We start from the raw sequence: 27,554 nt of genomic DNA, 5'->3' as shown, positions 1-27,554 counted from the left end.
ATGGAGACAACTTGTTGAAGCCTTATGTCCCACCGGGGACGAAAAGGATAAGTAAGTATCTGAAGTCAAAACTTAAGAAACTCTTTAGTCAGAATTATTTGCGTAAGATAGAAGTTTAGTGAAATTCAGCCCAGAGACATACTTTTTTCCGTCGTCTCAGCAAAGAAACTGATGAAATTGTTGTAAGCAAATTTATAAAGTGGGAATAAAACCGATACATCATATGTATTATATATCTCTATGATTCATACATGAACGATGTTGTTATCATTTATGGGCTCTCCTTAGTATACACCTATGGCATAAGGTCGTTGTAGATAACCCCGACGTCTTCCTACATTTATCTTAGAGTCATTAAATACATATAAATTGCTATCAAAAGGAAGTGGTTTTATTGTGAAGATTGTGCTTTTAACAATGTCTACAGTTAATGTTCGTATGTATTTTTATTCTAGTTTCTACCATCTGACATCAATTTATGAATATGTTTCTATATTTTATAAATTAGACAACAGTTCATTTTATGTAAACATCAGAGCAATTAACCTATATGACTTTCTGCATTTGTAACCTGTATAGTACTACTATATGTATCTTGTTATACTAAACGGATTTCATTTAATGTTTACAAAATAATTTGGTTTCTCGTATTCGGTAAGTTTACTGAAGGATAATGAAAACCAAAAATTTAAAGATGAAAAATTGCTGTAACAGATTCGGAAAAATATCCATAGAATAACTTCGATTCGAATAATAAAAAAAATGTTGGATATTTCCTCAAACTTTAAACAAAAATTGGTGTTGCAAATCAATAACAACATACAATGTATAGTGTAAACCAAGAATTATTTTTGCGTCATATGTCGGCGGTCAATGTTATAAAATGCATCTTTCACGTCACATAGCTCTGATTCTTAGACAAATTTGGCCCCAGTCTTTGACACTCTCTTTTCCCTTTAGCTCTTACAAGTTTATTGTTATTTTGGATTTCCAAAAGTTTGGCTGAGCATCACTAAAGAGACATTTGTCGAAATGCGCATCTGATGCATCAAAATTGGTACCGTATCAGGTTTACATTACGACCCTTGAGTCGAGGCCTCTGCTGGTGGACTGTTAGTCCCCGAGGGTCTCTACATCCCAGTAGCTAAGTACCTCGTTCCTAGCTTGATAATACGGATGTATATTTAATTGCTGTGCTAAAATTTAGAAATTCATTTCAAAATTAAGGATTATCTCCCTTATGCATAGCTCTGATTCTTAGACGAATTTGGATCCAGGCTTTAGCACTCTGTTTTTCCTTTTAGCTCTTACAAGTGAAAGGTGAAGATAACGAACAGTGATCAATCTCATAACTCCTATAAGCAATACAAAATTGATAGTTGGGCAAACTCGGACCCCTGGACACACCAGGGGTGGGATCAGGTGTCTAGGAGGAGTAAGCATCCCCTGTCGACCTATTTCTGATTTCTAAACTTTCGGCTTGAGCATCGCTAAAGAGACATTATTTGTTGAAATGCGCATCTGGTGCATCAAAATTGGTAGCGTATAATTTTTACATTACAATGGAGGGGTTATATGAATCTGAACATGAAATGCTTTGAAGAGGCAATTGTTGTAATCTCATAATTGCACTAGCAGCAAGTGACAAAAAGGTCATCAAAGTATATATATTATTTTCTAGGCTATCTACAAATTGTGGTCTTAATATGGACAACAGCTGGTTTTGGTATTTCCTCATGCAGTCTTCTCAGGCAAAACAGAGACTATATCACAATTGAAGATTTCAAAAACATTTCTTTAAGTCTGCTTAATGTAAATGATTCCGTGAATGGACAGATCCAGTACCCGTGTTACATCCGAGTGGGATGTTTTCGGAACGAAGGAAATACACAGCCTTTAGCAACTGCAGAAGTGTTTGTTCTTGTGCGAAGGGAAAACACGTCTCACGCCTACTCATATTATGGATGGGGAAATCAATATTTGGGTTTTCGAAAAGGAATAACCGGTGCTGATGGATTTGCCTGTATACCGACACTTTGCAAGACTGAAGCTCTTATATTCACACAGATGGAAGGACAACGCCTGACGACTCTGCCAAAATATCTCCCCCAAAGATATTTTTACAGAACTCAAACTCGGAACGAAGAAATAGTGATCGCCCCAAGAGACAGGGGAATGTTTCTTGGGAAAAGTGGTCCAGTTTACCATAAAAGTGAATTTGACATTTGCAATAGGGCTACAAAGGACGATAGTTGGTACATATCATTTGCCTATCTATCCATCCCTGACTCCCTAGTACAAACACAACCAAATCCACACCTACCACTCTCCTGGTATTCTTCCAGACCACAGGAGCCGTCTTTTAAATCTTGTTTTCTGAAGGTGCTAGTTAGGGCAAGTCAAGTTTTTATACACTTACTTTCCTTATGTTTTATTAGAGCTGCCTACTCGTCAAAAACGTCTATATCTCAATTTGCTAAGTGCGAGTTTTAAAAAGTGTGTTTCATTGTGCATGTATATGATAAACTAATGATATAAAATTCATAAGAATAGCTGAAAGATTTTTAAAAATTATCAGCTTTAAGCATTTCTGGGGAGGAAACCCTTTTGTTTGTATCAAACACAAGATAGTGAATATGATATAAAAATATCGCAATGATTCCAACATTTCTTTCAAATGAAGTACATTGTTCTCCTTGATATTTCCAGACCTCTAGTTATGGTGTAACGATTACAGCAACAAGCAGAAATGAAAGGAACGTGTTGTATGGAACATATACAACGGGGCCGAAACCACAACCGGGAAGCTCTGACACTGAAACTCGTGCTGCCTGCGTGGAATATCGCTGTCCAACAGATTCAAAGGTGACTGTGAACGTCACCGTCTCTGACGCTGAATTCCTGTGTACATCGAAACCAAGGCAAGTGCAATGTGATTGTTCCGTACATAGTAGTAATGTAATTTTTATGATAATACAATTTATATGATTTGCTTCAATCAATTTTTAATATCGATATATTTGACATGTTGTCCATCGGTAATGTTGGAACGTTCGAAGAAATTATTTCTTTTGTAACGGTTGAGAAAAAAAATCAACCGTATATTTAAATATTGATTATTTTCCTTTTGAAAATTACACGAAAAAGATCTTGTCAAATTGTAAGACATGAATTCCAACTACTTGAAACTGAAAAATCCTTCAAATAATCAACAATATACGCTGTATGGTTATATAATCATTTGAACAATATATATTTATAAAACCGAAATGTGAAATAGTATATAATTAAGTGCTAATAATTTTTTGAAATATATTTTGTTCATATCTGATATATTGATGTGTTTTTTGTCTATTTTAGCTCAGCGCCAATGAAAGTGTTAACGAAAGACAATACATTTCAACTAAGTTTAAATCCACGAGATAACTTTCGCCCTGCTGATGGTATCTATGTTGCTTTCACATCAGTCTTACTTGCAAAGCAAATGTGTACAGCTGGATCATCAGATATTGAAAGCAATTTCAATGCCAATCCGTCTGTAAACACGTTCATTGAATTTTCCTGTCAATCACCAAAACACTTTCCAGTTGGTTGAATGAAAAAATGAAAAATGATCTTGCCATTTTAAGGTTTTGTGTCCATTGCAATCAAACGTATGAACCAATAAAAATATTTCCTTTTTAATTTTCTTTTCTACTCACATGTTCTTGTATGCATTGCACTATGCAGTAGCTAGACAACACCTATACGGTACGTCAACAGAAGATTATGTTGTAGAAGAGCATTTTTCAAGAGTGTCAGAGCATGGGGTCTACAAGGGCACTTAAGGTATCTCCATCCTCATGTGACATCATAGGTTTTTATCTTTATTTAATTAAACTCTATCCATGATAAAATATATCTTTTGGGGGAATTTTATCGAATGAATTAAATAATAGTTCAGGTAAACAATTGATACTGAAAAGTTTACATTTGCTATGAATAATTAATTATTTTGATTGCAAACAATGTTGTCAAGGGCAATAACTCCTGGCGGTATTTTCTCTATAGTATGTATATTATACAAGGATTTCCCTGATACCTACAATTAATATATATATATATATATATATATATATATATATATATATATATATATATATATATATATAAAGTAGTTTATTTTAAGTATTGACATTGAAAGTTTTAACAAGTTTTATGTATCATTATTATTCTTTTTAATGAAATTGGACGATTTTCAGATGTTCACATATACTTCCGTTTATCAGTAAAAAAAAACCCAGTGGCAACATACACATTTCCTTTGGTTATTGATTGAATTAAATTACATAAAGTGGAAATTAACATTGATCATTCACATGAAGATTGGGCTACCTTAACGCACTGTTATGTAGTACTGGGCTAAGCTTAGTGACATATTGTTTTTGTATTCGATGGATTTGAACGTTTGAAAATGAATGTGAACAAATTACCCATCGAGTATTAAAAAAACTTAATTTTACTTGACTAGGTCCAGTAATACTGCACAATATATTAAGTGCCCCTATAGACTCCACTTTCTACTACTGTTGAAAAACGCTGTGCTACAACATATCTTCTGCTGGCGTACCAACATGTCATTTCACTAGGTGAAAAGTCTTAACCTTCGACGATTAAGAAATTCATGTTCTTTTAGATACGTTAATGTGTGTTTAAAATCCTTGTTCACTACACAAGTTGACTGTGTTACAACATTATATTATAATATCCTGATGTCATCTTAACAAGATAGGATACAAAATGCCAGTTTGTTACTATTGTTTTAATGCGTCCCATTTGCAAATTCGTCACTCATATAAATACTATGTCTCAAGCATTACGTGAAATGCCAAAAATGACACCCAGGACCTCAATAATGAAGGTTCTTTATTCTGTCAACTTCTCCATTTCTAAGGTAATATTTGAAGACCCCACGACTTCCACTCTGAATGCCGTGTGTTTGGTAAAGGAACATCCTTCGCCCATGAACTATGCATGACGGAATAAAAAATCAAACTAGGTACACCCCAATTGCGAAGTTAATGTCTTAACCACTAGGCTTTCGCTACCGTTCCAGAGTATGTCAAAATGCACTGTAAACGATTTTGTATTATTATTTGGAAATACAGCGACAATCATTCAACATTGCTTAAAAGATTTATTGTACCTCTTTTTGAAAGTCCGTACAAAGAATTATTCGATGCTCGTATGTAATGTAAACACCGTAACGTCTTACGGTATCCTAAACATGCACGAAAACTCGTAAAAAATTAACCATGCCAAATATAAACCAAACTTTAGAAATGAATGGTTACTTAACAATAACTATATTTTGGTTCCTGCCACCCTACACAAACAAATGGAAGTATTCTGTACAATGTAGTGATGTTTATATACACAATCGTCAGCAAATAATGCGTACAAACTGAAGAAATGTATAGATTGATTAATTGATTGAATATTGTTTAACGTCCCTCTCGAGAATATTTCACTCATATGGAGACGTCAGAAGAACTGACGAAAATGTTAAAACAATAGTATGAAGGACGGAATATGTTAAGCTACTGAACTGAACAGAAAATAATTCTTCAACCATATTCGAATCCCGTGAATATCCGGGTTTGAATAAGTATTCAGTACCCCCTTGCTTGTCGTAAGAGGCGATTAAATGGGGGGTCCTTCGGATGAGACTGCAAAAAACGAGGTCCCGTGTCACAGTAGGTGTGGCATGATAAAATTTCCTCTTTGCTCAATGGCCATAAGTGCTGAGCATATTCCTAAATTTTGCAGCCTTTCACCTGCAATAGTGATGTCTCCATATGAGATAAATATTCTCGAGAGGGACGTAAAACAATGTTCAATCAATTAATCAACCATATTCGAAATGCATGTAATACAAAATGTTCCAAATACCCCTCTTATAGCACTGTATAATACGAACAAAAGAGAATATAATAAACACTATACACCAATGTAAGGACATCTTAAAAACGGACGAAAGAAAAGTAATGGATACTCATCAATTAACGTATCGCGGGCTGTCAATCAAAGTAAATTTTCAAACCAATGAAATAATTGCATTTATTTACCGTGTTGCAGTGAATTCGTGTTCCGCAATATGCTCCGGCAAACAATCGCAGAAAGAACAAGCTAGATCTATTAGCAAATCCAGTGAACGAAGACAAACATGGTGAAGAGATGCAGTTGGGGAACGTGTAACACCGACGACAGGTATCCTGAGAGGCTAGAGGGGGGGGGGGGGGGGGGGTTAAATTCATCCCGTTTCCCAAACCGGCGACAAATCTTGAGAAATGCAAGCGGTGGATTAAACTTTGCGGCAGGCCTACCTACCAACTTAACGAGGATCTTTTGAGAGATCGAAATAAATCAAAGCACTTTTATGTATGTACAAAGGTATGATAATAATGATGAACGAATGCATTTATTTGATAGTTATTATTATATTATACACCAATAGATTGATTCACTAGACTGATTGAGACTCGCGTTTCTCGTCCATTTTGTCAAGAATCATTGCACATACATACAGTACACCAGTCGTGTGGACAGTTTAGGTCTAGTGATACTAGTGTGTTTTCTAAACAACCACGAACTACATAATTAGTGACGCCCTGTTTACACTGAAATGAAAAAGTAAAATAAAAATTGCAATCGTAGCTGACTATTAGATTTGTATGAATCATGTGCATTTCAAAAACACTTCAATAATACGTTGACGGTACTACCGTTTGAGCGAGCACAGCTACATGTAGATTTTGTAATTTTCATACTTTGATCAGATTCAATTTAAATCCATAATGGTATTTGCCAAATACTCAGTACATAGAATTTAGGTAGCAGAAATTTCAATCTGATAAAAATCAGCTCCTCGATCCGCTCCTTTATTTCTTTTGTTTTGTCGCTACTCGAGTAGCGAAAGAAATAAAGGAGCGGATCGAGGAACCGATTTTAATCAAATTGCAGAAAGTTTAGTGTTTTCCCTGGGTTTTATATAAATCATTATTTAAGTCCACTCCTGTATTAACTGTGTTCGCTATTAAAGTGATATAACAAGCATTTGATTTTTAAAACTGGATTTTCATAAGTTTTTTTTAGAAAAAATGTTTGATTTTCACAAGCTTCCAGCAAAGTAGAATCTCTTACTGAATAGGGGCACTTGATTTCAAGAATACCTGTCAAAGATTTTTCACAGATTTTGGCATCTGGTGTTGCACCTAAAAATGGGAAAAGGGGATTTACAACTAATCCAACATCATGTATATGGTTTCCAGAACTTTTTATGTACATTTGTTTTGCAGTTTTTTCATTGGCCTGCTGATTTAAAAGACTTCTTGTCAAAAATATTTCTAACAAATATGTCATTAATTTCCTTTTTTCTATTCATGATAGAATCAAAATTAGAGGCGGTAATTCGTCCCTTCCTTTCTGCAAACCATCTTGCACTGCTGCTCTGACCTTTGGTGCTTTGTTCAATCTCTACACAACTTTCAATTGATACATTAAGGTCTTGCCAGTTGTGTTTTTTGTCAAAAAGTCCAGTACTCTCAAGGTGAAGCATCATGTATGGCTTTGGAAAATTTGTCTGCCCACAAACATCTGCTCCTTCAGGACGAGGTTGTTCAATGAGTGTTATCAAGGGAGCCTATATATGTAAACACATGAACCACTACAAATATTGTTCAATATTTTGTAAACTCATTTCTTTTATTGCAGATATAAACAGTCTTGATGTATTAGCTATGGCTGCTGAGATGAGGAAGTTAAAAGAAGTCATAATATCTCTCCGTGAAGAAAACAACAAATTAAAATGGGAACAGATGCATTTACAAGACAGTTTAAGCAATAAGTCGAGTATGAGATATGATAACTTAAAAACAGAGGAATTTAAGTATTATACAGAATTTGAATCAGCAACATTTAATGTTATATACCAGTTTTTAGTTCCTGTGGATGAGCCATTTGAGTACTCGAAAAATGTCAGTAGTCTAAGAATTCTAAGTATGAAGGATCAACTGTTATTTGTTTTAATCAAATTACGACAAAATTTTGACTTTAAACATGTCTCGGCTGTTTGGAATTTCACCTCAAGACTGCAGTGTTATTTTTAGTAACTGGATAAATTTCATGTTTTACCGCTTTGGATCAGTACATATTTGGCCAGACAGAAGTATTATTATAGACAAAATGCCACAAAAATTTAAAGAAGAATTTCCTACTACTCTTGTCATCATTGATGGTACTGAGGTGAAAAATCAAAGGCCTAGTTCGTTAATAAAACAGAGTCAGTTTTACTCTGACTATAAATCCAGTACAACTCTCAAGGGTTTAGTTGGTATTGATCCTAGAGGATCTATTATATTTGCCTCAATGCTATTTTCAGGCTCAATTTCTGACAATGACATTACCCATCAGAGTGGATTTTTCAAGATTTTGAAAGAAATGATTGAAGAAGGTAAAATACATGAAGGAGATGGGGTAATGGCTGATAAAGGTTTTCGTATAGAAAATGACCATGAAAAGATAGGGCTTAAGTTTAATATACCACCCTTTGCTCCTGCTTCAGGCCAGATGAAAACATCTGATGTGAAAATGACAGAAAAAGTTGCTATTCATAGGGTGCATGTAGAATGAGCTATTGCTAGAGTAAAGAAGTTTAAAATAATGGACAACAGAATCGACCTTAGTTTATTTAGTGCAATAAATCAAATCTGGTTTGTTTGTTGCTTTTTAACAAATTTCATGCCTTTCCTTATCCAGGATTGAATTATATGTAGATTTACTTACATGGTATGATAATGCTGATCGAAGTGGCTGTTGTGATTGACCAGGATCAACCATTTGGCTTGTTGCTGATACAATGTATGATATTGGTGCAGACACATGGTTTTTCAATATGAGAATGTGAGACTCTTTCAGGTTAATTTTTCTACAAATCAATATTTTCATACCAAATTGAAATATTATGAGTATATACATTTTCAATGAAATGTTTGTTTTGTTCAATTAGTCATTTATTAAAGACACATAAGAACACAACACCCCCCTCCCACCCTGGACATTATATTGTTCCTGTTATTTTGATATGGAAAGTTCAGGATTTATTTTACGGTAGTAGTCAATAGCTTTGGAAATGAAGTTTGAATTAAACACATAAAATAAATGTTCATTTTCTTATTAAGCCTACTTCTCTGCCCCCTCACCCTTTACAAAGTGATGTTATGTGCATGTATTAACCAGTGTTTATATCAACTGAAAATGCGATTACATGTGATATTAATAATTGATGTTATGTACCGGTATCAACCAGTGTGTATGCAAGGTGAAGATAACGAACAGTGATCAATCTCATAACTCCTACAAGCAATACAAAATAGATAGTTGGGCAAACACGGACCCCTGGACACACCAGAGGAGGGATCAGGTGTCTAGGAGGAGTAAACATCCCCTGTTGACCGGTCACACCCACCGTGAGCCCCATATCCTGATCAGGTAGACGGAGTTATCCGCAGTCAAAATCAGTGTGCCAAGAACGGCTTAACAATCGGTATGAAACACGTCAGACAGCATTTGACCCAATGCGAGGTTGTATTGACGAACTAGATCGTTATAACGACCATAGAATTTGCGAAATGCTGACTTCAATCGAGACTGTTGAAATCCTTGTACCATCAACTTGTTTGTCAGTAGCTTACCTCTATTTAAAAACTGACTATACCCAGAACAAGCTCTTGCATATCGAATCAGTTGAGATATATAAACACCATATGCAGGTGATAATGGAATATTGCTACATAAATGTGGGAAGTTGACGATGGAGAAGCTGAAATCATCCCGTTTGTCATAGAGTTGAGTTGTTAGTTTGCCATTAATGTCTACTTTCAATAAAATATCTAAGTATGAAGCAGAAGTGGACGACTCTGTGGTGTCCTTTATTTCGAGCTCACAGGGATATATCAAATCGACATATGAATGAAAGCTATCATTGTTAATAGACAAAACGTCATCGATATATCTAAAAGTCGAATTGAAGGTCACAGCGAGAGATTTTTTCTTCTCACGTAGAAGTTTTTGAATAAATTCTGCTTCATATGAATATAAAAACAGTGTATATAAACTGAAGATTTTGTTAAGTGATATTGCGAATAAACTTGTGTACTAATACAGGCACTTGAAGTATGATACAACTACCCCCCCCCCCTCCCTTTTTTCAGGACTGGGGGTAATTTCCTCATCGATTTGTGTTGATTCACCATCTATTGCATCCCGATTTTGATTTATGTAATTGTTTCACTGTAGCAGGCCACTCTCTTAAACATTTACATATAGAACAGGTAAAAGGCTAATTTCTTAAACTATTCAGGTAGAAAGCATGCAATCTCTAAAGCTTACAAAAGGAGTGAAACGAATACATAAATCACAATTGGTATGAGATAGACAGGGAATCCAAACATTTCAGAGAGACTGTCGTCGCAAAAAAAAATATCAGAATGGGGGGGGGGATGTATACTGTCTGTGTGCACTGATACTATATGTAATACACGCCAATAAATTATTAACCAGAATCATTTGCCTTGTACCTGATGTCAGTATAGGTAGCCATAACTGGATTCCTGTTCCTGTTAATATTACCAGGTCTTGCAATAACAATATGATAGACTAGTTCAGCTTTAATTTTGGGGCCTCTTGGTTTATCCCATTGTTGAGGTAGACTTGTTGATGAGGGTTCTGTAGGAATATCTCTATACCCACGCATCTTCCAGGACTCGATCATCATTATCAATGCCAAAACATGTGCACATTTTCCACCGGAACTTGACGAAGAAAACAAATTCGGTCGGAGTTACTGATAACAGACTTGTAAATGGAAAATTATTTCAATGAAGGTGTTATTAAGTAAGCATATAATATATTTAAAAATCGTAGATATAATTCATTGATTACCCAGCTTTACAATCGCAATGCGCATCTGTAATTTTCTTCATGTCTTTTTCAACGTCGATGTGGATAGCGTGTGGCGTCTCCGACTTGCGCATGCTACGATATATTTTCCCAAAAAATGTTAAACTTAAAATTGTTTTGAAAATTTTGAGAGAATGCAAGTATGAACCTTTATTAAAAGCATTTGTCCGTTGTTTTTGTCTCAGTGTAGGTTCATACGGCAAGTACTTTGCGACAAAATCATCGGGAACGTCGGACAGATCAGCCGGTGTCGATTCCTTACTCGCCATGTTTGTCGGAGCATCAGCGGAAATATCGCCCCTCGCACGGTGGGCGTGGTTTCGCGATACGTTGATTAATACACCTTAAAACGATAATCCACAAACCAACAAAAGAATCTGTGAGGAAAAGAAAATGTTTTCTCTTACTAGGTCTCAGTATCTACATTGTGGTGTATGTGAATATTTGAAGAAGGGAGGCAATTTTCAATCTGGAAGAAAACATTTTTCCTTCAATTCCGATATGCCCTTCAATTTTATGAACCTGCTTTATATTATTCGTGCTCCGAATGTGAGCAATTCTATATTGGAGAAAGTTTAATTACTTTCAAGGTCAGGCTTCGATCGTACAAACAACATCGTGTGACAGTAATATCTCGGAATATCATAAAATTGTGACTTTGTGAGCACGTGAAAAAACATTTTATTGTGTTTCAAGTTCTATTAAGATAGTGCGTTCAGAAAGGAAAGCCAAAGAAAATCACTGACCTAGAATTTTAAATGCGATGGTAAATATTTTGACATCAGAAGTTTGATAAGAACAAGTAAAACACCATATTATATACACGTACATGTACATGTAATATAAATATATCACAATGCCAATTAAATACCGTCAGCCAAGTTTCAATTTTAATCAGGAATACAGTGACACCATCAAGTACATAGATACAACGTAACAACTGAACAACTCCGTTTGCAAGGGGAAAATAAAACATAATGGATTCAATAGTCGACTGCACTGACATCTTTATATTTTCTTTAAATACTACGATTTGTGTCATGCACACAGACACAGTCTACATGTATCCGACATTTGCACTTGTACCTTGTAGTTTCATAATACTCCATCATTAGTTAGGCTATACAAGTAGTGCACCTTGATTCTCAATATTTCAATCGCAGTTGTTGATTTATACATAGAAATGGATCAAGGTATAAACAACACTAACGACTGCAAAGTAAATGTATTTATGAATGCAAATCAGCTATCCATGCGTGTCCTCTGGGTTCATTAACACAATGGGTATCTATTGCTATGTGTCGCCTAGGTTCATTAACATAATGGGTGTTTGTTGCTATGTGTCCTCTAGGTTCATTAACATAATGGGTGTTTGTTGCTATGTGTCATTCGTTGGTACCCAGTGACGTTTTATTCTTGAATTTCCCCTTATATACAATACAAAAAGCAATGATTGCAACGACAATGACAATAAATGCACCAAGGGCAATGACTACCACCAGGTACAGTGTAATAGTAGTTTTTTGCACTGCATTATGGGAAACGGTAGTGCTGTATGTAATATTCGCATGACTTGATTCTGAAATAAATTAAAAAAAACACGACACAATCAACAAAATATACATGCACGAAAAAACATCAGGAAGATTGATATTCTGTTCCTCTAGAAAACAGATGATCAGATGATGTATGTTATCTTCATCGTGTATCCTCTAAGGGATTCATGAGATTGATCACCGTTCCTAATCTTTAGTTTTCCATAGCTCTACCTGGAAAATATGGGTTAACTTTTCGTAGTGGCCAGTAAAACTGGAGGTACCAATGCTCCAAATTATATGCTAGATTTTCATAAAGGTATCAATACTGCAGTATTACCTGACTAACATGAAACAAAAATAAAACAATATCCATACAAAAAATACAGTTGTAAAGAAATGAAAATCGTAAACAGTGATCAATTTCATCAATCCTGTAAAGGATACAAAATTAAGAGAAATGCAAACATGGATCCCTAGATGTAACAAAGGTGGAACCAGGTACCTAGGAGGAGTAAACATCCCCTTTCGACAGGTCACACCCGCCGTGAGCTCTGTATCTTGATCAGATAATTAGGGGTAGTTCGTAGTCAAAATCAGTATTTAGCGAACGTCCAAATAATTGGCACGAAACACGTCAGACTGCAGTTACCCAATGACAGGTTGTATTAGTCGATCATTATAACGACCATATAATTTGTTGAACTCCAGTAGCATCAACGTATTTGCCAGTAGCCTGTCTCGATTTAAAAGAAGTGAACATATATGCTCTCACATAAGGAAAATAGTGTCAAAAGACAGCCTTTTTTACACAACTGCTTTCCTTGAGTCTGTCTATTGACTGTTTTATTAGCATGCAACGTGCTACTTTCCCCAGTAATTGTATATGTGCATATCTAACTACCCCTAAGTGTTTTACACATTATCTAGTATGTTGAATTTAGTGCGATACATCCTTACTTCTCTATCTACAGTTGATAAACTCGATGTTATACAAATAGGTAAAACGAATAAAGCCAATACAAGATTTCTGAGACTTAAATTAGTCAAGAATGAACTACAAATTTCAACAAATCCTTTCATCTGGGATGAAATGAAATAATTTACGCTGCACAAGTTATTCGATTTCTCCAATGTATACACATTAACCACATTAACTTGGAAATAAAAAAATAGTACTTAAGTATTCTTTAAAGGAGTATACATGATTGTCATACGAGAGCAATATTTAGAATGTATAACTATACTGATAAGCAAGGACAGGTATATTACAATCGAAAAAAAATATAGTCCGATATGGTTTATCCGTGAATCTGAAAACTAAAGCTATTTTCCATACGTTGTCCATTTAAAGTATCCTAATTCAATTGGATAACAACTTACAAATTCACTTAGATATCTTAAACTCAGAGTAGTTTTCTTATCAAACATGTAATTTCATTGGATACCTATTCTGTGAGAAAAGGAGTCCAGAGTGATGACTGATGAAATGAGATCTGTGACTGTTGTCAGGGTACTAGCCTCTGGAAAGATAAGGAAACGCAGAATTCAGCTTGCTTGAAGCAAATATTACAATAGAGGAAAAATGAAGATAACGAAAAGTGATCAATCTCATAACTTCTATACGCGCTACAAAATAGAGAAATGGGAAAACACAGACCCCTGGATATACGAGAGGTGGGATCAGCTGCCTACATGTAGGTGTTGGCAGGATTGGGGATTATCAGCTATTCCTTTTTTCGCTTTATGGTATATATCATTTCATAATATCAGGTAGATGAACATATGTCCAAATATCCAAATGCACACATAATAGCATTCCGGATAGCTATGCATTGCACTAGCAATAAATGAATTTTATATATTATTGCTCCACATAGAAATGAATACACGTAGACCCTGTACGTCCCTTATTTTGTGCAGGCACTTAATTTAGCGAAAATAATATCTATAGTCAATTTGCGAGGATGTAAATTTGAAAGTAATACTCTCTGAAGGTTGGTTGGTTTGCGGTTCAGAATCCCTTAGAACAGCTTTCACTCAAACAAGATACTTAAGGACTCTTAAATGAAATGCCGCAATTTTTTCTAATAGATCTATACTGCGCATGCCTGGCAATTTCTTTGTCGTTTCATAGCTTATCGAATCTTTATAATGCATCATCATGAATACTCCCAAACTTTACTTATGCTTCTGAATTCTTGGCAAAAGAACAGTTTATTACGCCCACCAACTGTTTCAGCTCTGGAATCGTACTATACCATAGCTTCTCGGCCATTTCCGTCACCAATTAAAAAACGATGGCGATAATGTTCTGATTCAGTTGTATCTCCAGTGCACTAAGAGAACCCTTCATCAAGTGAGCTGTACCAAAAGGCTGTTGGAGATTAAATAATGGGAGAGCGTTCGCTTCGTAACCGGGAGGTCGTGAATTCGATCGCCGCTCGTGTCATGGCCGTGTCAAACCTAAGACGTAAACAAAGAAAGTGATTGTCTTTCGTCTAACACTCGGGATTTAGAAGTGAGACTCACGGATCATTCTGATATTACATTAAAAAGGAGCTTCCGTGTCGCGGTAGGCGGTGGCACGATGAAGAACCCTGACTGCTACAGCCATGGAAGCTAAGCATAATTATAAATTTGTTATTTTACCTACAACTGGTGACGTCTCAATATTAATGAAAATTTATCGACGGGACGTAAAACAAACAAACATTTAATCAAACAAGTAAAAGTACGTTTTTTTTAATTTCTGGCATCTCGTAAATAGCCAAAATAATAACTACTTATGTGTAAAAACGAATATATACTTTACTGTGATAAACTGTAGTTTAACATTCTGGCCTCTACTTTGATAATAACAATATGGCAATGTTACGTACTATCTGGAATTCGACTTTTTCCAAGTTGCTCTATCTCAACACTTATAATTTGAAAAATTATTACTTATAGAAAAGAGCCATGCAAACGCAATCCATGTAGAATGTACATTTACACGTGATGAAATCTGAATATAGCAAACAGTGATCAATCCCGTAATTCCTATAAAGAATACAAAAGTAAGAGTAGGGCAAACATGGACACAGACCGATACACCAGAGATGGGATCAGGTGCTTAGGACGAGTAAGCATCGTCCACGGCATACCTAACATCTTAAAATGTTTAAGGTTCCTCCGTAAAGCACTGGGTGTTAAAAGGTGAAAGCACGGGGATTTTGAATTTTACCTACGATCAAGAAACCCAGAGCTAAATGGCACCTAGTGCCTACCACAGCTCGGAATTAAGTCTCCTAAAGCTGGTAACGTTTCTACACGAATAAAATACTCTAGAGAGGATAAAAAGCATTAAGCAGCCAATCAAAGTTTTCTGTTTCAGTAGTTGCTATTCGTTACTTTTTCAAGTTTTTGAGATTTTTCCATTAATCACTATCCATTTGATACAATTAATACATGGGTATTCAATCCTTTATGAATTGTTCTGCCGGAATAAAACTACTACTACTACTACTACTACTACTACTACTACTACTTAAAAACCTCTCTTTAGCATATATGCGAACACATCTGATAGTGTATTTTCACTTGACAAATAACACTAATTTTAATATTTTCATATGGAGCAATATTCCGAGTTAGTGGATACAATGACACGCATAGTTGATAATACAAATATAATTTAAAACAAACACAAGTTCATATGACATTAACAATCACACTGTCCTCTTATTACTGAGTCAACACACTCACTGGTTTGAAAGCCTGTTCTACAAATGTACCTTTCATTCTATAATTCTGCTGTATTGGCAATGGATTGGTCTTCATGTTCAGCATCGTTACTCTGTTTACATTCATCTTCCTGCACCTTGCCAGATTTACATCTCTTACGACGATCGCAAAGGTAAAAACACGTACAAAGTACAGCTATTGCGAAAACTATCCCACATATTATACCTATAATGATATCAGCTGAAGTCTCTTTGGGTTTGGTTACACCACGGACTGTCGTGGTTGGAACTGTCATTGTTACAGGATCAGGTTCTAAATGAAATATGCAGTTTTACACAGTGTTATATATATATATATATATATATATATATATATATATATATATATATATATATATATTGTGGGCATATTCATATTATGCGATATAACCTGATGTTTGGGTTATTTTACGTTTCATAATCCATGAAGGTGATTTTTAAAAACGCGTAAACGACTTAAATCAGGCTATATCGCATAATATCCGCCAAAATTAAATTCATTTTCTATGATTTAATGCAAAAAGACAAAGCTGCTAATCTTCGACTATTCGGACATTTTAACCACTATTACGGTACTTTTCTTTGTATGCAAGGTGAAGATAACGAACAGTGAGTAATCTCATAACTCCTATAAGCAATACAAAATACATAGTTGGGCAAACACGGACCCCTGGACACACCAGAGGTGGGATCAGGTGCCTAGGAGGAGTAAGCATCCCCTGTTGACCGGTCACACCCGCCGTGAGCCCTATATGCTTATCAGGTAAACGGAATTATCCGCAGTCAAAATCAGTGTGCCAAGAACGGCTTAACAATTGGTATCAAACACGTCAGACAGCATTTAACCCAATGCGAGATTGTACTGACGAACTAGATCGTTATAACGACCATAGAATTTGCAAAATGCTGACTTCAATCGAGACCGTTGAAACCCCTGAACCATCAACATGTTTGTCAGTAGCTTACCTCGATTTAAAAATGACTATACGCAGAACAAGCTCTTGCATATCGAATCAGTTGAGATATATAAACACCATATGCAGGTGATAATGGAATAGTGCTACATAAATATGGGAAATTGACGATGAAGAAGCTGAAATCATCCCGTTTGTCATACAGTTGAGTTGTCAGTTTCCCGTTAATGTCTACTTTCAATAAAATATCTAAGTATGAAGCAGAAGTGGACGACTCTGTGGTGTCCTTTATTTCGAGCTCACAGGGATATATCAATTCGACATATGAATGAAAGTTATTATTGTTAATAGACAAAACGTCATCGATATATCGAAATGTCGAATTGAAGGCCACAGCGAGAGATTTTTTCTTCTCACGTAGAAGTTTTTGAAAAAATTCTGCTTCATATGAATATAGAAACAGGTCAGCTAACAAAGGAGCACAATTCGTGCCCATGGAAATTCCAACAGACTGTTGGAAGACCTGATCACCAAAGACCACGAAGATATTGTCAATGAGGAACTCTAGCATATTTTTTATTTCAACGTCGGAGTACTTGTTCGTGGAATCAGAGTGGTGTTTAACAAAGTAAGTTTTTGAATGACTGATCACTAGATATGAATATTTCCGTTTTCCGTTTTCGTTGAAGAAGCAACTGTCTATGATGTCAAAAAGTCTAGTCTTTAATTTATCGTGAGGAATGGTCGTGTATAGTGTTGAAAAGTCATAGGTTTTAATGTTATTGATTTGGGAAAAATTCTGCGATTTCAAGTTTACTAAAAGTTCTTTAGAATTTTTTAGAATCCACATTTGATTAATACCACTTCTGGCATATGTAGTCGCACAGTAAGTTTGAAGTTAACATTTTCGTGAGGAGCAAAGATAGGGGCTTGGTAGAGCACTTACTGGATCCAACAATGTATCTTTGTTTGTAAGGGTTTTTATGTAGTTTAGGAATCCAGTAGAGGTACGGTAACTGATATCCATTCGACCCATTGACTGGGATATTAAATGTCTAAAACCGAAGCATGGTTTTGAAGAATTTCATCTGTTGAAAGGGGAGTTGGGGTATAAGTATGATTACTAAAAATGGAATTAATGCCAAGTTCGTTTAAAATACAGTTGTAATAATGAGCCTTACAAACAAAGACAATGCTGTATAATTTACTCACGTGTTTACGAGCTTATACCAACAATCAGATACGCATAATTCATTACCTACTTGAAGACATATTGAATATTTTAACGTTATAATGTTTTTAAAATGATAAAAAGTCTTGTGAAAACGTTGCACATGCATGGGATAAACACGATAAACACATGTAACAGAATGAGCAGAATCATGAAGCTGTAAATTCCCACAAATTAGTGTTCAGCTAACCGTAAACCTCCTGAACATCCTTTAAGACAATTGGTTGAGACAACACACAAAACACTCTATGACATGGTGTTAAATAAAAATAATAGTTGAATGTTGACGAATTCAGAAATGAACATTTGAACAATCTTGTGCACTGTCCTATTTGGATAGCATCAGCTTAAAAGATTTAAATTTAGTCGATTTGGTATTAAATTGAAAAAAAGAAAGGTATTATTTAGAAGGTGTTCCAACTGTCGAATATATAATTTCAAAATGATGATTATCAGCAGTCACTTATAAGATCAAGAGTTATCGTTTTAATGGCTGTTACATGCACATGTATTGTCAACAGAAGCATTGCTGTAAAATGATTGGTTTATCACTGGAGACAGAGAAGACTGCCACGTTACCTGCAGCTATTCCTAATTTCGGATCAATGTTTGTTCCATGTAATGTCAGTTTCCATTTATCAAGTGAACCTGTAAATTTCAATCAAGTACGATATTTCAATTAACACTATGAAACATAGATAGCCACGAACTAAGCACAAGATAGACATTGTGTCCATATAACTATGTTAACTACCTGAAGTTGAAGTGTCTCTTATATACATTTTCAAAGTCCAGTTCCCCTCGGGGTCTTCTCCCCAGAAATGTACGGACATATACGACCAGGTGATGGACCCACTGTACGGTGTGTCAGCTGGTCGCACACTTAACAACGTTGTCGTAGTACCTCTGGGTGATGTTAAGAACAGTTCCACCTGCCCACGTTGCGTAGCAGAAAACGTAATCTCTGTAACCACATGTTCAAGGAATTTAACTTCACCGCTCATTCCTTCACAACCTTTACTTTGAACCTTGGAAAAGATTTGCCTCGTTGATCCGTTGATTCTTCCACTACAATTTTAATGGTGCGGCTCATTTGAATAGCATATGTTTCTGAAGAGTACTCAAAAATATGTTTAATTATGGAATGTTCGTCAATTTCGATGTCATTTTCTTCTTAAGATACAGAAATTATATGAATACAGATTAGAACGCCTTTTAAAACACCAAAGAAGTGTCTTTGTTCATATATATTGTTTGCCAGGTTGAAAAACGGTAACTAGTGAGAAAAACGACATTTGATTATTCCTATAGACAACTACAAATAGGTGTGTATTACTTTCAGAAACAGACAAGTTTAAAATTTATACATTTGATTATACATATAGACAATTACAAATAGGTGTGTATTACTTTCAGAAACAGACAAGTTTAAAATTTATACTTAACCACGTGATGTTTTAATCGGGCATACTTTGGAACGGCTATGTTGGGACTTGTACACGTTCGTTGACTCGGTACCAGTGTCCAGTTAGCAGCATGCGAAACCATTGCCTCAGCATCAAGTAAACCAAAGCCAAAGAAATTACTAACTATAATAGAAAACGCTTCTTTGTAGAACTATTTACATATGCTCTTCTTTTCAGTCATATTTGTTTCACGTCTTTAATTCTATTACTTAAGTGTACTATTTCTGTCCAGGGCCATTTAAAGAAAAACAAATATGTTCACTATGAAAACAGCTCAAAGCTCTTCCTCTTTATATTAATATTGTACATATCACCATAGTCACACGCAATGATTTACATTGTAAGGTACCGCACGACTACTGTATAGTATTCTATTATTTTTGTTCGCCAAGAAAGCCGAGAAGACATATGCATACTTATTTGTCCACATACATCGTTTTCCGGCTCCATTAGATGCAATATCTCTTCCATGTAGACCAGACATTTGTGCTGTGTTAACTATCAGGTGCTGCACATCTCTCCAAGTCATATCATTTCTTTATAAAAGACACCAGAACTTTGACAATAAAAAAATTCAAACAAAACAATAACTATGCTTAATATATTTGATTAGCCCTTGTCTTCATGTCCGGTTTGAAATATCAAAGACCCGCCCCTGAAGCATACAGGACATTGCTGATGTAGGAGGAGGCACATGGATTGCAAGCTCCTTTTGTGAAAACATTTTACCAGCAATTCTTATGTATGCCTTTTTAGGGTGTAGGCGTTTCTCTCATCCCTAAACGACAATATCCACTCCCCATTGCAATTTCTAGATGAGTCCTTGTGAGAAAACAAAGCGTATGAATTGAAAACAAAACATAACATACTTTGCCTGTAAAGCAAGGGCGATAATCCCTGCCGCCATCGGAGCTGATGCAGATGTTCCTGTGAATGACTTATCGCACCCACCACCCATTTTTGTAGTCTACAATGAATGAATTTGTATTTTTGTAAAACAAACAGTTTAAAAAAGACGCATCATCATATACAGAGCATGCGCAACCCTTAAGGAGAATTTAATACATACAGAGATGTCCATTGAATTTTATAGTAGATTCTGTCAAGCATCTATATCGCATGCGTTTTCCATTAACACAGTGCATTCGTATTCAATGATATGAATCATGAAATTTTCTTATTTTCTTCAAAACGAAACATGTCTGTGTTAGGATTGGATTAACTAAACAGAGACAATGTTTTGATCAAACTTGGGGTGATAATGATCAAAATTAGATTTATATCAATGTTTGATTTATATGCTATATGGTTATTCTAAGATTTAAATTGTATTAAAGGTGGTATGGTCAAAAGTTATGGGATAAATTGATAATGGCTATTTACTCTAAGTTGATTAGGGTGATGATGTACAAAGCCCATGAAAGGATTGCTGAAGACAGTCTATCTGTTTCGTTTTTAAGTAAAGAAACATTCTTGGGAAGATTTTTACCTAAATAAATAAGTTCGTTATGGAAAACAATAAATATATATACCTCAATGGTTTTTTATTGCATACAGATAACAACGGAACAATGTGCATGACAAATCATAGAATAGTAATAAAAATATAAAACACACATCTAAAGAGCAGAACGAATAGACAATTATGCAATAAAAATAAAACAAATCTTCACCGTCCTTAGATACCTACCACAATATTAGATGTTGAGGTACTTTGACTGTAGGTTAAATCTTCACAGTACTTAGATACCTACCACAATATTAGATGTTGAGGTACTTTGACTGTAGGTTAAATCTTCACAGTACTTAGATACCTACCACAATATTAGATGTTGAAGTACTTTGACTGTAGGTTACAGCCATAGCTGCTGAGCAGACTTCGCTGAAGCTTGCAGCATACCCATCACTGTTAACACTAGATATCGCTATGGTGTATATACTATTAGTATATCCATCCGCATTGCAGTTATCTTCATTCTCACCGTTACCAGCCGCCCATACATATATAGAGCCGTAACCTGACCGCCCCTGGAATATTTCAACAGTTTAAAAGCTTTGATTTAAGTCATAGTTTTACAACGTAGTATATATGTAGGTAGATGAGCACACCATCTATAACCATTTTCTAATTATAGCTATGTAATACTGTCATATCTGTGTAATATACCGATCAAAAAGGTATGGATATTTGCAAATACATCGCTCGTAGGGATATTTGAATATCTAGAAAACGTTTTACAGAATCATTAAAAGAATTCCTTTGTTTTGTTTTGATAAAGTAGCATTGGTTTACAATGACAAAAGTCTGCTTTGTTTGCTTTGATAAATTGAAAATTCACTTTAAATTAACATTTCTGAAATATTACTATTCAAGCCAGACCTCCAGGGTTAGTAATAGGTTGAATTAGAATGTCGCATTCTACAATGTGACATACTATGGTACGCCATACGGTTATTATGTCTGAGGAATAACGAACGGAATCTAATATTTGTTTTCCACGAGATCAATCGTCATGCAGCATATATCACCATGTGATTGGATTACTATTCAAGGAATATGTGCTGCATCAAACAGTATTTTGTTTGATGTTAAGAACTAGACACAAGTTTCGTCAGTATGTTAAACTATGAAAACCGATATGATTCGACATTTTTTGACAAATAATATATGGGTATCAAAAGAGTACTGGTCTACACGATGTAAGAAGAAAGCAATGATTTTCTAGTGCATATATATGAAGGATTGATGTTTATGGTGGTTGCACGCAAGCGCACGTGAACAATATTATTAGAAACATGGGTACCTGCACAATTCCCCTAATGATTGCGTAGTTTACGATGGCGTCGGGACCGTCAAATCCTTTTTTGTCCTCTCCTCCCCAGCTATTAGAATAGATCTGGATATTATTCCAGTCGTGGTTTAATGACCGCGCCTCCATGACAGAGGAGGACCCGCCATCACTGGCTCGTATCCCTGCACACACAAGGTAAGAACACAATAAAAGTTAGGTGTATTGTAACATATCTATTTGGGAGTGTAATAACGTTATGGTAATTGTGAGAGAATGGGTGCGTATTAATATCGTGATAGGTTTATTTAAGGTGTAATAACGCTATGGTGATTGTGAATAAATGAGTATGTATTAATATCGTGATACGTTTATTTAAGGTGTAGAAACGCTATGGGAATTGTGAGCTAATGAGTGCGTATTAATATCGTGATAGGTTTATTTAAGGTGTAATAACGCTATGGTGATTGTGAGTGAATGGGTGCGCAGTGATATACCTATTGGTGAGGGAATGTTTTATTGTGATCGGATTTCAATCGTACATATACCTGCAATCTTTGCTTTGTATGCAGATCCAACACCGCACAGTGAATCATTTGCAACAGCAGCCGCCGCTCCAGCACATTTTGTACCATGCCTGTTATATATAATGCTGTGATAAAGGAAACATTTCAACTACAAAATAATATGCATATATTTGTATTTCCTGTTGAAAAATGAATTCTTACCAAACATTGAATTTAAATGAAAAAGCGATATTTACATGAATAGTTTGGACATTATTTGGCACATGAACAAAGGTCAAAACTGGAAATTCCTGTGAAATCTTTGAGATTTGAATTTATTTTCAAGCTTCGAACTGTGTTAATATTTACACCAAATTTCGTAATATAAATTGGCCATCACATGATTGAAATATTCTCCATTACTCTCTCTCTCTCTCTCTCTCTCTCTCTCTCTGTCTCTCTCTCTCTCTCTCTCTCTCTCTCTCTCTCTCTCTCTCTCTCTGTTTGAGGAGAGACTTGTACTTTTTCATCAATGGTTAAAAATTTCGGGCCAAGTTCTACATTTATTATGCATTAACATGACATAGGGATGTTGTAAATGAAAGCAGTGCGTCCACTTTTATAAAAACACGATATACTTTAATTAAAACTTAGAATGAAAGGTTCATATTATACTCACATAGTCCTTTTTCTATTACACTATGCAGATATATCCGGGACCATTTTATAAGAAGGGGACACATTAAGTTGAAAGAAATGAAATATACAGCATTCGTGATGTTCATCTGTCACAGTCAAAGCATTTGACGTCATAGTGCGACGGGCAGATGCTAACTCAACGCGGATCGAAAAGATCTAAGCTTATCGCCGCGAACGCGTGGAAACATTTTTTTCAGCTCGAACTCCTTTGTTACATATACTTTATAATTCTTTATTGCAAAAGACATACTTCTTATAGTCTTATAACTAAATTGAACATGCATAATGATTACTGAAAACAAAACTGAAAATAAACGACCAATTCATAAAAAAAATTCCTAAAAAAGATAACAGTACAAACATGCTTTTATGAGTATAAGGGTCACATGCATGGTTGAATTGACTTTTTAAACGTTGGTCTTGCATACATATTCTGCGCCTGAAATGGAAGCTAAAGGTTGATTAAATTCAGGAATAACAGTTTTCGAGGACCTATTACCGGCTCGTTGTGTTATGATCAGCTAGTTGGCTTATTGAAATTGAACTAATAATTATGTTCCCCTTGGTTTCAACCCCTTATAGATTTCATTCTTTCGTTTTCAATACGTTTCACCAATTGTTTAACATTAATACAATCAGAGTAAAATTAAGTGGTTTGACAATCAACATAGAAATTGGAATTTCAAACCAAAGTTTTCAAAGGAGTCCCCGCTTTAAAAAAAATGTTCCCTCCCATGCGCGGCGATAAGCTTAGATCTTTTCAATCCGCGCTGACTTTAACATCTGCCCGTCGCACTGTGACGTCAAATGTTTTGACTGTAACAGATGAACATCACGAATGCTGTATATTTCATTTCTTGACACTTAATGTACCCCCGCCTTATCCTACAGTAAAAGGTGGTTAGAATGAGAACTTTTATAATGAAGTCACGTTTACAGCGAAACGGTTTTTATTCCCTGTAGTTTTAAGTCATATTATAAAGAATTAGGTTTATGAAAAGGTGAAGATAACGAACGGTAATAAATCTCATAACTCATAACAGGAACACAAAATAGATAATTGGGCAAAGACAGACCTTTCGATACACCAGAGGTGGAATCAGGTGTCTAGGAGGAGTAAGGATTTCCTGTCGACCGGTCAGACCCGCCGTGAGCCCTAATCTTGATCAGGTAAACGGATTAATCCGTAGTCAGAATCAGTGTGCCAAGAACGGCCTTGGTATGAAACACGTCAAATAGCATTTTAACCATAGACAGGTTAGGGAATCAAAATCCGTTGTTCCCAACACTTCTCTATGAGTGTGTTTTACTGAATATATCAGAGCACTAAGCACTAACCCCCGAGATGAGAGACTTGGAGATGGATCCCCGTCGTTAGCGAAGAAATCATAGCTGCTCGTTCTGGCCTGAGATACAAAAGAAGCATATAAATAACTAACAAACACAAAATGCTGTTCACAAAGAAGCGGAATATGATAACAATGTACTACATGTGTGTAAGTATAGCATACTATATTTGCCGCCAGGTCAGGATGATTGACTTCGACGCCATCGTCCACAATCCCTATCGTTACCCCGTCTCCTCGGTACCCAAGATTCCAGGCCTCGGACACTTTCATTGAAGGCGATGCACTTCTCTGTAATTAAGGTGCTGAATGACATATACTAGTCAAATTTTAGAACGACTTAGTCTAGTGTTTACAAGAATAGAATCCAGTGTGTCTATAAAGTGAGATGTAACCGGAAATAACAATAAGGTATATTCTAAGAGCAATAAGACATACATGTAGCGATAGTACTAGTACTTTGTAACCTACCTATGAAACAATAATTTCCTATTTTCATTAAGAATATTATATAAAAAAAAGAATTGAAGACCATATCAGTACTAGTAAATTTGACATTTGATCGACAACATTTCAAAGAGATACTCACTATGTACCACATGTCCGACCAAAACTGATCATTGAATGACGTATCTCGATTATGTCGCAACTTCCACAGTACTTGATTAGCAGTAGTTATCTGAAACAAAGGTAAAAGAAAAAAAATAACTGAATAACGTGCTTCACGACACGAATCATCCGGTAATTCAGAAGTTAAAAGATAATAGCAACATTTATTAGTGAAGTAAAATAAAATACACCTATTATGATTTACGAGATTAATTTTCCGTTCATTTTAAGACATATGTACATTACAGGAATATGAGAAACATGAAGATATATGGTAAATTAGTGAGTTGATATTGGACAATTTAATTAATGAGAATGGAATTGTTTACCTTGGGGTGCCTCAGTAATCTTCTATGTGTGTGAAGGGACGGACGAACACTGCGTCTTGTTCTGCCGTGTTGTTTATAATGATAGTAATACGGAAAAACCTGTACAGAGGAACAAGACAATCATCCAAATGTACTGAGATTCTATCATCTTTGTAATTCATTTTATCAACAACTAGTCAAATAATTAATTAACAGGATTTTTGTTTTATATATAAAAATGATTTTATAATTTGATCAATTTCCTTCATGATACTTACTTCTCCTAGCAGCTGTAACCCATACGTAGATGCCACGTGTACGGCGTCTTTGGCCCCGCCTTCTACTTGGATCACCCATTCGTTGGTATAAAATGACTTGGGTTTACAGTAAATATAGGGAGATATGATGATGAATAATAATGAAATACATAATACATAACACATACTCAGTTATCCAAAGATGTCTGAAGTCCATCACATGCACTGTTCACGGAAGTCCGGGACGTCCAACGTCGTCGTGAATATATTTACCGGCGTTTCTAAGCATTGATTGTTCGTTGATAATATTGTTATGCAGAAAAAAATTAGATTTTCTACCCGAATGAGTGCATATCTCTGTCACTGTGCAAAACGCATATTCAATCCTTATCACGTGCATTTCCTTATTGATTTTTTATCAGAAGTTTAGTACATGTTTTCCATATCACTAAATGTTTACCTTAGATAAGTCTGCTGTTTCTATTATTTATTTATGGAAAGAATTTAGTGTCACTTTACCTTTGTTAAACATTGAATAAAAAGAAATAAATGTTCCTGTGAATCACTAAAAAATGATAACTTTTAAAAGTAATTCAATATATTGAATCTATCAAGTTGTAAACCTCCGTCAGTTAATTTCGGGCTTTTAATTTAAACTCATAAGTGAATAGGAACCTAAATTATTTTGTGAGATAACATTCCTTTAGAAAACTTATTCTAATAAGAGATGTAGCTTGAATTTGTACACCGGGGCAAAGCAACAACATAGTTACACCAACAATATCGAACAGGTAAGACACCACCTACCGGGGGGGGGGGGGGGTCGGGGATTAGAGCCCCGCCCGTTTCTAGGGCATCATAGCACCTAGACGGAGAAATAGGCAATGCCTTCTATGCCAAATGCTCGAAATTTAGAAGCGAGAGTGGTGGATCTTTAAGGGAATCCAAACAAAACAAGGTATCGTGTCACGGCAGGTATTGGCATGACCAGATTTCAGATCAGGTTCTTTATTTCCTTAAGCTATACAGCTCATCTGTCATAAATACAAACTATTTACAAATATATACAAATAAGACAGTAGAGGGTGAGTAGACGTACAGATACAATTTTGAGGATATAAAATCAATGCAT

General features: G+C 35.4%; 3 protein-coding genes across 4 annotated transcripts; 1 reads left to right on the top strand and 2 right to left on the bottom strand.

Moving 5' to 3' along the window:
* Positions 1-344: 344 nt before the first annotated feature.
* LOC130046359 (uncharacterized) lies at positions 345-3,684 on the top strand. Its single transcript, XM_056160075.1, has 4 exons — positions 345-436; positions 1,682-2,394; positions 2,710-2,921; positions 3,361-3,684. The coding sequence occupies exons 1-4, from the start codon at positions 418-420 to the stop codon at positions 3,593-3,595; spliced, it is 1,179 nt and encodes a 392-aa protein (XP_056016050.1). The 5' UTR covers positions 345-417; the 3' UTR covers positions 3,596-3,684.
* Positions 3,685-6,271: 2,587 nt separating this feature from the next.
* On the bottom strand, positions 6,272-11,151 carry LOC130053235 (uncharacterized). The gene is made up of 3 exons (XM_056160074.1): positions 10,617-11,151; positions 8,824-8,965; positions 6,272-7,681 (listed from the first exon to the last, which is right to left on the bottom strand). Exons 1-3 carry the CDS (start codon positions 10,811-10,813, stop codon positions 7,343-7,345), a joined length of 678 nt encoding a protein of 225 aa, XP_056016049.1. The 5' UTR covers positions 10,814-11,151; the 3' UTR covers positions 6,272-7,342.
* Positions 11,152-11,876: 725 nt separating this feature from the next.
* On the bottom strand, positions 11,877-26,782 carry LOC130046543 (furin-like). 2 transcript variants are annotated; one of them, XR_008801764.1, is made up of 17 exons: positions 26,444-26,782; positions 26,187-26,285; positions 25,838-25,927; positions 25,414-25,539; positions 25,241-25,308; positions 23,246-23,334; positions 22,713-22,882; positions 21,727-21,936; positions 20,778-20,875; positions 20,341-20,444; positions 19,914-20,031; positions 19,197-19,510; positions 19,022-19,090; positions 16,485-16,571; positions 14,795-14,999; positions 13,982-14,056; positions 12,536-12,577 (listed from the first exon to the last, which is right to left on the bottom strand). XR_008801764.1 is itself a non-coding variant. In XM_056160072.1 (16 exons), exons 1-16 carry the CDS (start codon positions 26,606-26,608, stop codon positions 12,384-12,386), a joined length of 2,076 nt encoding a protein of 691 aa, XP_056016047.1. In that variant the 5' UTR covers positions 26,609-26,777; the 3' UTR covers positions 11,877-12,383. The 2 variants fall into 2 exon arrangements, 1 of the variants encoding a protein (XP_056016047.1); XM_056160072.1 differs by lacking the exon at positions 14,795-14,999 and having other exon boundaries at positions 11,877-12,577; positions 26,444-26,777.
* Positions 26,783-27,554: the final 772 nt, after the last annotated feature.

Source organism: Ostrea edulis, chromosome 3 (assembly GCF_947568905.1).
Source record: "Ostrea edulis chromosome 3, xbOstEdul1.1, whole genome shotgun sequence".
NCBI lineage: Eukaryota > Metazoa > Mollusca > Bivalvia > Ostreida > Ostreidae > Ostrea > Ostrea edulis.
The sequence above is the reverse complement of the archived record's forward strand: the minus strand, read 5'-3'. Positions and strand labels throughout refer to the sequence as shown.

Bases quoted from the DNA above. Each gene is read 5' to 3' on its own strand.
- LOC130046359 (XM_056160075.1), top strand. The intron at 2,395-2,709 runs GCAAGTCAAGTT...TGATATTTCCAG, and splicing joins TTCTGAAGGTGCTAGTTAGG to ACCTCTAGTTATGGTGTAAC. The intron at 2,922-3,360 runs GCAAGTGCAATG...TGTCTATTTTAG, and splicing joins CTGTGTACATCGAAACCAAG to CTCAGCGCCAATGAAAGTGT.
- LOC130053235 (XM_056160074.1), bottom strand. From the start codon at position 10,813: ATGATGATCGAGTCCTGGAAGATGCGTGGGTATAGAGATATTCCTACA. The intron at 8,966-10,616 runs GTACAAGGCAAA...ATTGATTTGTAG, and splicing joins GCTACCTATACTGACATCAG to AAAAATTAACCTGAAAGAGT. The intron at 7,682-8,823 runs GTAAGTAAATCT...TTACATATATAG, and splicing joins GATCAGCATTATCATACCAT to GCTCCCTTGATAACACTCAT.
- LOC130046543 (XM_056160072.1), bottom strand. From the start codon at position 26,608: ATGTGTTATGTATTATGTATTTCATTATTATTCATCATCATATCTCCC. The intron at 22,883-23,245 runs GTATATGTACGA...TTGTGTGTGCAG, and splicing joins ATACAAAGCAAAGATTGCAG to GGATACGAGCCAGTGATGGC. The intron at 21,937-22,712 runs GTACCCATGTTT...GAAATATTCCAG, and splicing joins TCATTAGGGGAATTGTGCAG to GGGCGGTCAGGTTACGGCTC.